The sequence below is a fragment of the Camelina sativa genome, chromosome 7, assembly GCF_030686135.1.
Source record: "Camelina sativa cultivar CO46 ecotype springtype chromosome 7, ASM3068613v1".
NCBI classification, from domain to species: domain Eukaryota; kingdom Viridiplantae; phylum Streptophyta; class Magnoliopsida; order Brassicales; family Brassicaceae; genus Camelina; species Camelina sativa.
Genome location: NC_141886.1, coordinates 28,626,724 through 28,639,420, shown reverse-complemented (window position 1 = coordinate 28,639,420; position 12,697 = coordinate 28,626,724). Strand labels below are relative to the sequence as shown.

At 35.5% G+C, this 12,697-nt stretch overlaps 3 protein-coding genes across 7 annotated transcripts; all 3 read right to left on the bottom strand.

Moving 5' to 3' along the window:
- Positions 1–1,050: 1,050 nt before the first annotated feature.
- LOC104702828 (putative calcium-transporting ATPase 7, plasma membrane-type) lies at positions 1,051–5,375 on the bottom strand. The gene is made up of 7 exons (XM_010418750.3): positions 4,990–5,375; positions 4,528–4,582; positions 2,467–4,415; positions 2,206–2,364; positions 1,956–2,127; positions 1,550–1,848; positions 1,051–1,472 (listed from the first exon to the last, which is right to left on the bottom strand). The coding sequence occupies exons 1-7, from the start codon at positions 5,161–5,163 to the stop codon at positions 1,233–1,235; spliced, it is 3,048 nt and encodes a 1,015-aa protein (XP_010417052.1). The 5' UTR covers positions 5,164–5,375; the 3' UTR covers positions 1,051–1,232.
- A 1,422-nt stretch (positions 5,376–6,797) lies between these two features.
- On the bottom strand, positions 6,798–7,419 carry LOC109125709 (putative defensin-like protein 191). The gene is made up of 2 exons (XM_019228201.2): positions 7,356–7,419; positions 6,798–7,093 (listed from the first exon to the last, which is right to left on the bottom strand). The coding sequence occupies exons 1-2, from the start codon at positions 7,417–7,419 to the stop codon at positions 6,903–6,905; spliced, it is 255 nt and encodes an 84-aa protein (XP_019083746.1). The 3' UTR covers positions 6,798–6,902.
- A 774-nt stretch (positions 7,420–8,193) lies between these two features.
- LOC104702827 (putative amino-acid acetyltransferase NAGS1, chloroplastic) lies at positions 8,194–11,705 on the bottom strand. Of its 5 annotated transcripts, none has more exons than XR_015561257.1 (9): positions 10,911–11,539; positions 10,615–10,702; positions 10,149–10,357; positions 9,917–10,068; positions 9,386–9,818; positions 9,216–9,313; positions 9,023–9,157; positions 8,767–8,926; positions 8,194–8,680 (listed from the first exon to the last, which is right to left on the bottom strand). XR_015561257.1 is itself a non-coding variant. In XM_010418749.3 (9 exons), exons 1-9 carry the CDS (start codon positions 11,367–11,369, stop codon positions 8,448–8,450), a joined length of 1,944 nt encoding a protein of 647 aa, XP_010417051.2. In that variant the 5' UTR covers positions 11,370–11,705; the 3' UTR covers positions 8,194–8,447. The 5 variants fall into 5 exon arrangements, 4 of the variants coding, with proteins under 4 accessions (XP_010417051.2, XP_087313404.1, XP_087313405.1 ...); XM_010418749.3 differs by having other exon boundaries at positions 9,023–9,134; positions 10,911–11,705; XM_087457278.1 differs by having other exon boundaries at positions 9,023–9,134; positions 10,149–10,384; positions 10,911–11,370.
- Positions 11,706–12,697: the final 992 nt, after the last annotated feature.

Here is a 12,697-nt window from a genome sequence, read left to right as displayed (position 1 = left end):
TCTTGGGTTATCCCATGGATGTTGTTTCCACATATGCCCACACTTCAGATGATCATGCTTGAACATGAGGGAAGTGTTAATGTAAAATATTCCACATCGAAAAGATGTGAAAAGATTAAGTAATATATAAAAAGTTAGGGCATCTCCACTCATTACCAATTGGTTTTGAGTTAGAAACGGACAGTAAAACCCTAATTTAATATTATGCAATGGCTTTTGACTTTCTTCTCCTAATAATCCCTTCGTATATATACATAATACTTCGTGACAAAAATATATATATATATATACATAATACTGAAAATTGATTTGGTCTAACTAGAAGAAAAAAGAATATATATCATCTTGCACATTTCCCATGTATTGGTGGATCGAGTCTTTCACATCTCGATATATCATTTATGCTAATATTTTTTAATTTTGTTTCATCATATTAACTTGCGAGCATATTGTAAAGGATTGTGTCGAAGCACATTTAAGAAATTTACAACTATTGGTATATTCAAAACATAGTTTTAATTCAAAACACTTATTGTCTGAGTACTTGTATATTTTTAAACATAATAATTTGTAATGTGAAAATGTCAATCCACAACTAAATTGTTACCCAATTCTGATACTGCAGGGAGGTAGTGACAGATCTAATTGTAGATGGAGAGCTGTTTAATTTTTTTTCAGTGTTGCAGAGATGTTGCTTCTTCTATCCAATATTTCAGTGTTGAAAGCTTATATTCTAACAACAACTGAGATTTACATATTTTTACGATGATATATGGTATCTCTTTATATTTGATAGTGTCACAATGAAGGCTCCACCAAAAAAGCTACATAACTTTAGACTTTAGAGAGAGAGGGCTCTTAATTTTTTTTTTGGTCAAAGAGAGGGCTCTTAATTAAGTTTAAAAATACAGTATGGTCCACTTTCTTCTCTGTTCTTTCACTTTTTTAATCGTTCGTCACTCTTCTTTTTTCTCGGCAAGTCTCGGTCTAGTCCAAGTTTTTGTTTTTGTTTTTGGTTTTGATAACATGGATTCATCTCAAGAACAAAAAAACAAAAGAAATAGATGAGTAGATTAATTGTCATTAGCCTATTTAACACAAACTTAGTCAACAATGTAAAAAAACGAAAAAAATAAATGCAAAAAGGCAAAAGCTTTGTGAAAATTTTGCATGTGTCAATAATAACTTCTGTTTCTATAAGAGCAAGATTTTTATCGGCATTATGTCTTCAATCACACAGGTATTTTCTTCAAGCCAACAGCGATCGGCATGCCCAAGAAGCCAACGAGTATGCTGAAGAACCATTGGACTATTGTAAGTGGTGTGGTGCTTGCAAATGTGCCCAAGAACTCAATGATTATGATCTGAAAGAAAACTGTTGCACCAATAACAACCACAAAGACATAGTTGTCGAGTATGCCTTTCAAAACATCGATCTCTTCCATCTCCCGCGAGTTTACTTCATTGAAGACCTGTAACATCAACAACAATCCACACAATTTATCATACCACAAAAGCTTCAAGTGATTCTAAGTTATGAGTATTTTACCTGACAGAAGACAAAGCAGTTGAAGATAAGTGTGTTCAATACAAGAGTAGAGTCAGGACCAACAAGACCAAACATAGACTTCCCTTTGGCCTGTAGGAACCAAATGATAACGAATTGGTACAAGGATTGTCCTAAGATGTTTCTCCACATCACGTTGGTAATGAAATTCCCTCTCCTCCCAACTGGCATACGCTTCATTAGCTCGTTGTTCGGAGGCTCTGTAGCTAGAGCAAGAGCTCCAAGTGTGTCCATTATCATGTTGACCCAAAGTAGTTGAACAGCAGTTAGAGGAGCACTTCCTATGAATTAATGCATAAACAAAGTAAAGATGGAAACTACAATAGAACAAAATAGTAGAAAATAAAAAATTTAAATAAAACTGAATCAGCCTATTCCTTTAAATTACCAGTCAAGCAAGCTGAAGAGAAGTTAACAATGAGTGCAACAACATTGACTGTTAACTGAAACTGCACAAACTTCTGAATGTTAATGTAAACAGAACGTCCCCACTTCGCCACCGTAACGATTGTGCTGAAATTGTCGTCTAGAATGATGACATCTGCGCTCTCTTTTGCTACCTAAAATAGTTTTCAAAAAAAGTTTGAGTCGTTTTCATAATTATTAACATTAGTCTTTTTTCGATATATCATACTCACTTCAGTTCCGGCAATCCCCATAGCTAATCCTATGTCCGCCTCGTGGAGTGCTGGTGCATCGTTTGTACCATCACCAGTCACAGCAACAACTTCATCAAAAGTGGTCCTTAACTGCTTCACGAGTGTATGCTTGTCCATGGGCGACGAACGAGCCATCACCTTGTAAGAAAAACAAAATCTGGTTTAAGTCATAGAATAATATAAAGCGAAGTTTAAAAAGGTTAAATGTTTTTTTTAAAAGGTTAAATCAAAAAACGGTACCTGAATCTTGGGAATGAGTTCAAGCATCTCTTCTTGATTTTTTTCTCTAAAGACAGGACCTTCAATGGCTATACCATCATAAGTGAGGATACCACATTCCCTAGCAATAGCTTTTGCGGTATTAATGTTATCTCCTGTAACCATTCTCACCATAATACCCGCACGGCGACAAAGCTCCACGGACTCCCTGACTCCAGGACGAACAGGGTCTTTGATACCAACAATCCCTATGCAAGTAAACCCTGAGGCCGGAATGCCTTCATCCGGGGAAAACCCGTTTTCGATATCCATATAGGCAAGGCAAAGTGTACGAAGAGCTTCATTTGCAAAGTCATTGATTGTAACATTCAAGTACTTGATAGATTCATCATCAAGCGGAACAACCTCACCGCTTGAGTTGATAACTTTATCGCAAGCTGCTAATACAATCTCGGAAGCTCCTTTGGTGTGAGCGCGAATACGTCCTCCTTCAGGGAGCTCAATGACTACTCCCATTCTTTTCTTTGTTGAGTTAAAAGGCTCAACTTTGATAACTTTGTAAGATTGTCTCTCTTCTTGAAACTTACCTCCAAGAGAGAGTCCTAATTCTAATATAGCAGTCTCAGTTGGTGTTCCCAATATCTCTGTCTTCCCATGTTCGTTCACAACAACTTCCCCACCAGTATTATTAAAAATTGATTGGAGCAATAGTTTCAAAGCAGCTTCAGGAATCTCAGACTGCAAGCAAGAACTTTTGCTAGCCACATCTTGAACACTCATACAAATGCAAGATTTCACAACAGTCATGTGATTTGTTGTTAATGTACCAGTCTTGTCACTACAAATAGTAGTTGCAGATCCCATTGTCTCACAAGCTGCCAAATGTCGAACAAGCGCTTTATCATTCATCATCTTCTTCATCGCAAACGCGAGGCTAAGTGTAACAGCTAATGGTAAACCTTCAGGAACCGCAACAACAACAATTGTCACAGCAATAGCAAAATATTCCAAAAGCTCTAACGCTTCATCTCCAGACCATCTCCAGTGAGTTCCCAATGAAACCTTCCTCATAAACATTCCTTGCACCAAAACCGCAAAGGTGACAATAGCGAAGAAAAGACCAATTTTACCAATGATGGTTGCAACTCCATTAAGTTTCACCTGCAATGGAGTTTCATCATCCCCTCCTTCACTAAGAGTTGCCATTAGCTTTCCCCATTGAGTTCTCATCCCAACTGTCGTAACCAACATCTTACATGACCCATCTTGAACTTTGGTTCCAGAGAGAAGGAAAGGGTTTTGTGCACTCACCATCACAGGCTCACTCTCTCCTGTCAGACTCGATTCATCTATGACAACAGAGAAACCCGAGAGGAAAAGACCATCCGCAGGAACTTGATCTCCGATAGCAAGATGAACAACGTCACCAGGGAGCAAATCATATATAGACATCTTCTGTCTAAACCCGTTTCGCGTAACTTGAACAGTAATCTTCTTTTTCTCCTTATCCAAATCTCGAAACTGCAAAGACTGTCTGTAATCACTTGTTGCTGTCACAAACACAACCAAAAGGATACTAGCAACAATTCCAAGACCATCATGTGAGCCTTGAGGCCATCCTTCAGTTGCAATACCAACTATCAAAGACACGAAAGCACAAACTCCTAAAATCATAAGAGTCATGTCTTGAAGTGCTTCCCAAACAAACACCCAAAAACTCCTCAGTTCACTCTCTGCAAACTTGTTGATTCCAAAAAGCTCTTGTCGCTTGCTCAACTGGTCAGATTCATTTGTTGAGAGACCAGCATTGGGACATGCCTTAAGCTTACCTGAAAGACCATCAACTCCACCATGGAACTTAAGCTTCTTCACATCATGACCTTCAACTATTGATCCCAACTCATCCGCACAAATCTCAAACCCTGCAGCTTTAACTTCTTCAGGAACCTTGTAGTCACTTGGAGAAACACCTGAAAAAACAAAAAGTTCAAAATCAAGAACAATACACTTTTTGAAACAAATGCCAAAAATAAATAATAATAAAAGCTCTAAAGTTTCCTCTGTCTCAGATTAATTACTCACCAGAGATAAACTGGAATGCGGCTTTTGACACAAGAACTGCAACCCTTAATTTCTCCTGTATATATATACCAAATTATTAAATAATATTTTGAGGGGAAATAAAATAAGTTACAGAAAAAGAGAAAGCTATAAACTCAATCTCAAGTTAGATGCGTTACAATGTTGGGTACAAAAAAAAAAAAAAAAAAAAAAAAAAAAAAAAAAAAAAAAAAAAAAAATCAGTAAATTATAGAGTTAATATCCATTTTTTCTTTGAAAAGAATTTGGATATTAAAAAATTATATATATATATATATATATATATATATATAAGGTAAACACAGTGAAAACCGAAAAAAAAAAATCTAAGGAGCCAAATAGTTTTAAAATGTTTAAAAAGCTACCATACAGTTTTTAAAAACCTTGGAATGGTTACATAATCTCAAATTTTTGTAAAATCAATAGACATAAAAGAAGATAGACCTGGTTGGTACGACGCATGGCAGCGGCTTCGTAACGCTTGGAGATATTGGCTGTGAAGCGAAACCGACGTTTCGGGTTCTTGACGACGCTGCAAAGATTCCGCCATTTTTCGAGCACTTCCTCCGACGAATGCTTCGCCTTAACGTCGAAATTCGAGTTGAGGTAACTCTCCATTTCGCTTTTCCAGCTTCAATGTTTTGTTAACAAAACGTATTGGAAGAAAAAATGTGGGAGAGAAAGAAAGAAGCATGCAGAAGAATCGCAAATTAAATGGAGGAATAATATACAAAGGCGAGTTTTAAGATCTGTGGTTTTTATTTTAAGCTTTGAGAAATTGGACCCAGTCCTTGTGTTATGCTAAGCCAAAACTCTCTTTCATGCTTTCCTTGAATTAAGCTAAGTCGAGTCCTTTTTATTTCGTGAGCTCAACTATCTCAATCAAAGCGAAAACATTCGATTCTTTTTATATATTTTTAAAAACAAACATGCAATAGTATATGGATTATGAGCGTTAAAATTATATAGTTGATACATTCATGCAGGACATGAAGCGCAGAAGCGTACACTATGGGTTATATCATAAATATCATTCTTGTTAAAGATTAAAATATCGGAGGATTCGTGAAGAGAAGTGGCGGGTAATTGTAAATACGTTGTTTAATCGTTATGCTTTAAAACTAAATGAATAGAAATCAGTGTTCTTGGTCTTTCCTTCTTGGAACTTGTAAGGAACACGTGAAAATCTAGAACACTTGCAATGATGACTTTTAAAAGTTCACATAAGTTAGTCTCAACTTTATTGGCCATAAAAATCTAGATTTTCACATATGTTCTAACCCCCAGCCAATAAATTTCAGTGTCGGCTATGAATATTGCGATAAGATCAAATTCAAACAACGGATGTATTAGTTCAAAACCTCATACTATACATAAAGCAAGCATATAACTCTTATATTCAAAACTGCATCAGATGTACCTTTCCTAAATAATGAGATACTATCAATAAAATGCTCATGGAACATAATGAACCTTTGTAGGACATAAATTAGAAGCAAGTAATTAAATTTTATTTTATTTGGTTGTAGGAGATGGAGAAGAAGTGTGAAACTGAGGATTGTTTGATGAAAACGACGTCGGATGCTCACCTCGATTACATCTACACCCAAACAGTTCCTTCTAAACCGCAAGCACTTAAATCCAATCCTTAATTAAGTATATTCAATCAGTATTTCATATGTTATGTTGTGATATAGTATCCTTCTTTATGAATTAATGTTCTCTAATAAAGACTTAAATCAGCGTGAAATAATATTATGTGACATTGTGTTATTTCTATTATACGTCCTTGACCATAATATTAGAGCTTATTCTTTTGTGTTAGTGTCATCTTTTTGTTGACAAGTGATTCCCACGTGAAAACTCACTAACAAAGAGAGGCAAAGTTCCATAGGGCTTATGAGTAATGGGTCCGAGTTTGGGTAGAATCCAATCGGATTCGGGTTTCCGGATTTATGAATTGGATATCCAATATGGTAATTGTACAACATTCAGTTCGGTTCTTGTCGGATTCGAGTCCGTTCGGAAGACAAATTTGAGGATTCTATACCCGAAACAACTGAAACCAAAAATAAACTTCGAATAAATTTGGCTAAACTTTGACAAATATTAAAAAAAAAAGAATTTGGATATTTTGGTTATTTAAATATAAAATTAATTGATATATTTGGATTTTATAATTTTAATTTTGGATAATTAGATTATATTACAGTTAAATATCGTTGGCTCTTTGGATCCGACTTTCTTGCTCAGTTCTAGTTTTTTTTTTATTAATTTTGAATTTTTGGGACGTTACATTTTTATAATAATGAATTATAACAAATGAATAATATAGTTGCAACTAGGAACAGCGGAATCTACACCTGTTTGCATCCATAACATTTGCAAACTGGTTTTGACCGCTCAATTCCACATTTGCCGCTGCTATAAACACCATCAAGGGTGCAGTCTCGTGTGCATATACTATCAATACAAAAATCAGGTGACACATATGCGACTCGACCCTCATTACATGGCGGCTGCTCAGTCTTTACTCTTGATATTCCTACTGCATTATATAAAGAAACATTCAAATCCCTTTATTAGAATTTTATATACTTAAAATATTCAAAATTATATATATATATATATATATTGAAAATTATTTGGGTTTTGATAGATAAACTTTAGGTTTAAGAGTTTAAAACATATACTTAAGCAAAAAAATTAATATCTAGAAAAATAATATTTTTATACATAAAATAAAAATTAATTTACTTGAAAAGAATACACACTAGTCGAGATATAAAACACATATCAATATACAGTACCTGTCAAAATCAAGAAAATCACCAGATAAGTGATGAAACCAGTGGCATGTACCCCTTTAGCCATTTTTACTGCCAACTTCTTCTTGTTTCGTTCTTTTTGATGGAATATATATTAAGAATATATACTTAATATATATTACATATGTAGAATATATATTACATATCCTATTGCTGGATATAAAGATCTTTTCTTCTAAAAGTAGAAAGAAAATATTTAGCTACAAATTAGTTAAGAACGAAGAAAAATTATAGATTAGATTTAATGACCGCGTCAAGATTTATGACCACGTTAGGTTTAAATGGTAAGATATATATATTGTGTGCATTTATTGAAGATTTGTTGAGGAATTTAGAGGGAAAAAATGTTAAATCATTTCAAAATTTGAAGAATTCTTGAGGAATTGCTGGAAGTTTTCAAGAATGTTTAGATATTACTATAATAGTCTTTTTCCTTTTTGTTTTAATTTAAAAACTAATTACTATTGAAACTCAAAAAATAATTTTAATAGTAAATGTTTTTAGTAAAATATTTGTAAAGTGTAGATAAATATAATTAGAATATTGTTTTGTCAACATCTTCTCCAAAACCGCATCCGGCTAAACTCAATTCTTAATTATACTCAACTTCATTATCAAATACACCTAAAATGCTCATGGAACATAGTGAACGTTTGAAGGAAATAATTTAGAACTTAAAATTTTATTTGATTTGTTAGAAGAAGTTGGAGAAGAAGTGGTAAACCTAAGGATTTGTTGATAAAAACGACTTCGGATAGTCACCTCTACATCTTCGATATTTAGTAATAAAATTCTAAAATATTATATTGAGAAAAAATCGTTTTTGATGAATGATGAATTATAAATGAATAATATTGTTACAACTAGAGTATACACTTTTTACATCCATAACATTTGCAAACTGGTTTTGACCGCTCAAATTTACATTTGCCCATGCGATACACACCAGCAAGGGTGCAGTCTTGTGACCCGGTTCGCTGATTCTGGAAATAATGTTGATTCATTCAAAAGTCGACAGAATCTTAGACATTCAGCGAAAATTTTCTGTGTCAATTACATTCTTCTCAGACACTCTCAAGAGCCAAACTGAAATGAACGAACAACAGAGATCCCACTCCTGTCTGGCAATAACTTCTTCATGTAATACTTCGATTTCCTCGAAAGATTAATTCTTTCTCGCCTTGCCTCTGGTATCATCTCGATTGAACATTCCTGAAACCCGCGTCTCACAAACCAGTCAGCTGTTCTCGTTGTTAGCAGAAAAAGCATCTCAAGTCCGAGAGCTGACGCTTTTTTCTCAATGTAATCTGCAAAAAATTTGATAGTCTAAGAAACTGATTTTTCTTTTAACTGTAGATTGTAAACACAACACTCAAAAGTTTTATGATCATACCGAGCAATTTATCTCCCTGTCCTTGTCCACGGCAATCTGATGAAACCGCAATAGCTGCAACTTCTCCACACTTTTCTTTAAAGAAAGGGAACAAAGCCGCACAAGCAATAATCTGTCCTTCCCTTTCCACAACCACAAATGAATCCATAGCTCGCAGTAGCTGAACACAAAAAAAAAAAACTACTATACCTTTAATCCTAACAACAAAACAATAGACTTCGAACCTAAGGCTAAGGCTATGGGCTAAAAGGGAAACCTCTTCATCAGTTCTGCGAATTAAAGCCCCTGATTCTTCCAGAGGTTTGATTATTTTTCTAATTCCAGTAAGATCTTCCACTTTCGCTTCTCGGGTTCCTTCGTATACATCACTGTGACATTAAGGGCCAATAAGCTTTTGTGAGAAAGATTAAAACTTTGAATCGTTTGCTATTGAAAACGGTTGTGTATACCTTGCCACCATAGTCCCCATTCCATCTCTTTTGAAAAGCTCCAACAATAGCACTCCGCTTATAGTACCATCCAATAAGTGAACTCTTTTGACACCACCCTTCAACACATCTATACGTTAGAAAACTTTGAAGTAAACAAAATGAGCACAAGGGTTAGCTCAAGGACTCACTCTGCAGACGAACGCTGCTGCAGCCAGTTCAGAGAGATATCCGTTTAAGCGGCTAAGCCTTTCCTCACCGCCAATAGCAAAACCTCGATCCCCAGACCACAACCCGTTTCCGTTGTCAAATCCAACACCATTCTGAAAGGTTGGAGTGTGTTTTTCCCAAAATGGTCTCCCATTATAATTGTTGGGAGTCGTGACCATCCCATTGTAACCAAGAGGTTCAGGAAAACTACTTATCCCTCCATCCCCAACAGCCTTCACGTATTTGGCAGCTATCTCGCTTTGTTGTGCCCGTTTTCTGACTAACATATCTGCTTCCTGAAGAGTCAAGAAGCGAACAAGATGTCCATTCTCATCCAGAACTGGACCGTCCATTATACAAATAAGCTTATCTGCTCCTATAGCTAAAGCACAAGCTGTAGCAACCTCATAGGTACTGCAGTGTAGAAGTAATGTCCCAGTATCAGAGTGAGATAACTAATGTCTTCAAGGTTTTAAGGTGTAAAATTTTACTAATAAAGAGAGCATACATACTTGCAATTTAAGACTTCTCCGGAACTGGAATGGCCCAAGTTCCTCAGTAAAACTACAGAACCACTATCAAGCCTCTCACGAATCCGATCCACATCTATCTTCTTCACTAAACCAGTAGCTCCAAAATCAACACCATCAACAACACCTCTTCTCTGGCATGCCAGATTAATCAGATCCAAAATGACAAAGAATCAACATTCAAACTAACATCTTAAGAAAGTTGAAAACTCACCTTTGCTGCAAAGAAGTTACCAGTGTCGACTCTAACACCCGTTTCATGCAAACGACTACTATCACCATGTCGGCGTATATTGTAGATGGAAGGTCCAGGAGATAGTTTGGCCTCAATCATCACAGATATTGCTCCCGCAGCTTCCTTGGCAGCCTGCAGAGATGCTGAGTCTGTAACTCTGTAACGACCCACATATGTTGGCTCGCGTCCTGCAACTCATACACCTTAGGCTCCATCTGAACAAGCTCAAAGATTCATATTTATCACAATAAGGCCGCAAATTCGCCATCACTAACTGATGACATACCAGTACTTGGCACGGGCGATCAATTTTTCTAAATCACTAACATCTTATACACATCTAAACAAACCTAGAAAAGATAACTATAAGTGACTGAGAGGTTCAGAACAGGCAAACACAGCGACAAGCCAATAAGAAGATAAGTGGCAAGACTAATCATCTAACCTCTCTCAGCTAGAAGCTGGTCAATTTGCACTTGAGTTCCAGGAACTAGAACAAACCTTATGCCCAAGTGATGAAGAAATGCTATGTCCTGCACATATGTCAGTCAAAACGATTTCACTTTAGACTCCTCTGCACACAAAAAAAAAGTGAAATCTGAAGTAAATTAATCATAAACTGACGAACTTTATAAGCAAGACAAACAATCAAACACCTTGCGTGCATAAAAAAAAAAAAAAAAAAAAAAAAAAAAAAAAAAAAAGGAACTTGAAAAGGAGAAAAAAGAAACAAGTAGGTGCCTTTAAAACGAGATCACAATAAGGGCCGTCTGAGACATCTCCGGAGATAGTAACAACAAAGGTACAGCCACGATGAGCCCATAGATAAGGCCAAGCTTCACGAAACCACCGCACGAACTGCTTATCACCGACGAAACTCTCACCAGTTTCCGCGTAATCAAACATATTGCATTTCGCCGCCGTTACTGCCGGAGAAAACGGAAGCTTTACCAATTGACGATTAGTGTTTAGCTTCTTCCTACTCGGGGCGAAGAAAGCAAAATCCTTTCTTGTTTGTTGAGCACATCGGAAAGGAAGGTAAGAGGTTGAAGATGATACCACCATAGCTCCTCGCTCCGTCATTTTTAAATATGAAATTTTTACAGAATCAATGGTGGATTGATCGGTGGAGGAAGAAGACGAAGAAGACGAAGAAGAAAAGGTTTCGGAAGGAATCATCAAAAACGTGGACAGGTGCATTAATCTCGGTTATTGAACGGATTGAAAATGGTTAAAACCGGTTTGTTTTTTATACTTCTGAACCGGTAGTAACTGTAGCATGCACATTATAAGTTTTTGTTTTTTCTCACTTGACTTGTTAATTTTTTTTTTTTTTAAATAACATCACTTGAATTATTGATCAAACATATAATTTTTGCCTATTATGTGACATGCATTATTATATCTCTTCCATTTTATAAAATTTTTTTTGTGAAGATTTGTTTGTTTTTGATTTTTTTTTAATTCTATGTACAAATCAATCGTATGTGATGTTTTTGATCATTTTTCTACTGTTTTTTTTTAATCATTTCTGCTAGTGACCTAGTGTATCTTTTCATTATTCTTTTTAATTGTTTGTAGGATTACTTTTTAGTTAGATATTACGTTAGATTGTATGTAAAAAAACAAAAACCTCAGCGTTTCGCCGCGTTTTTTTTTAACATCGCAAACCAGAGTTTTCCAAAACCTCGCCGCAGATGAGTGAGCCAACCCACGGTGGTCGGGATATGCAATACGCCATTTTTTTTTTTGTAGAAATATCAAAAGAAAATGATAGATGTGATGACTTGGTACCGAAAAAAAGTTGGATTCTCTTTTTTTTTGTCTAGTTCGTAGACTCTTGTAATAAATCAATAAATAAAAAATTAGTGATTAGACAAAAATAAAGGGATATGAAAAATGAGATTTTTATGAGATAATGTATGATGAGAGCGATGTGGGATTCAATTTGGATGGTTCTTTACTTAATTATTGTGGTAATGGGTGTCTATTTGAAAGCGATCGAGATGATTAGATGAATCTCGAACCTCATATTTATTTTTCCAGCCATCGGATAATTATAGGATTCTGTACAAGTTACATCCCGGTATTTAAGTCCATGTATGTTTGCATTTTATATGGTGAATTTGTATTAGTCTAAAATGATTTTGGTATCTTTTTGTCTAATGTTGGAGAAAATGTTATCTGGTCCACTGTCCTATAGAAATTGCATTACAAACAACAAAGCATTCTACATCCACAGGTGGGATTATTATTTATTTTTTTTTTTTGAAACACCATAGCTTGCTTTTCATTCATTCAAATAAGAAACAAGTACAAAGAAAAGGGTTCAAGACCCCAAGGTTCAGACCATTACAACAAAAGACACTCCCCAATGCCATAAAAAGATAGATACCATTCATTGATTTTAGAATCATGAGAGCTGTTAAGCAAAGGCTTGTAAGCACATTGAAACATGTGAGATCATGATGAATCAAAGGATCATCCTCGAAAGATTCGCAGGACGACAGATTGGTCACGGTCGAAAG

Bases quoted from the DNA above. Each gene is read 5' to 3' on its own strand.
- LOC104702828 (XM_010418750.3), bottom strand. From the start codon at position 5,163: ATGGAGAGTTACCTCAACTCGAATTTCGACGTTAAGGCGAAGCATTCG. The intron at 4,416-4,527 runs GTGAGTAATTAA...TTGTTTTTTCAG, and splicing joins CGCATTCCAGTTTATCTCTG to GTGTTTCTCCAAGTGACTAC. The intron at 2,128-2,205 runs GTGAGTATGATA...AAACTATTTTAG, and splicing joins TGGGGATTGCCGGAACTGAA to GTAGCAAAAGAGAGCGCAGA.
- LOC109125709 (XM_019228201.2), bottom strand. From the start codon at position 7,419: ATGGCTAAAGGGGTACATGCCACTGGTTTCATCACTTATCTGGTGATT. The intron at 7,094-7,355 runs GTACTGTATATT...TATATAATGCAG, and splicing joins GATTTTCTTGATTTTGACAG to TAGGAATATCAAGAGTAAAG.
- LOC104702827 (XM_010418749.3), bottom strand. From the start codon at position 11,369: ATGCACCTGTCCACGTTTTTGATGATTCCTTCCGAAACCTTTTCTTCT. The intron at 9,819-9,916 runs GTATGTATGCTC...TCTACACTGCAG, and splicing joins GGAGAAGTCTTAAATTGCAA to TACCTATGAGGTTGCTACAG. The intron at 8,681-8,766 runs GTATGATCATAA...AATTTTTTGCAG, and splicing joins ACAGGGAGATAAATTGCTCG to ATTACATTGAGAAAAAAGCG.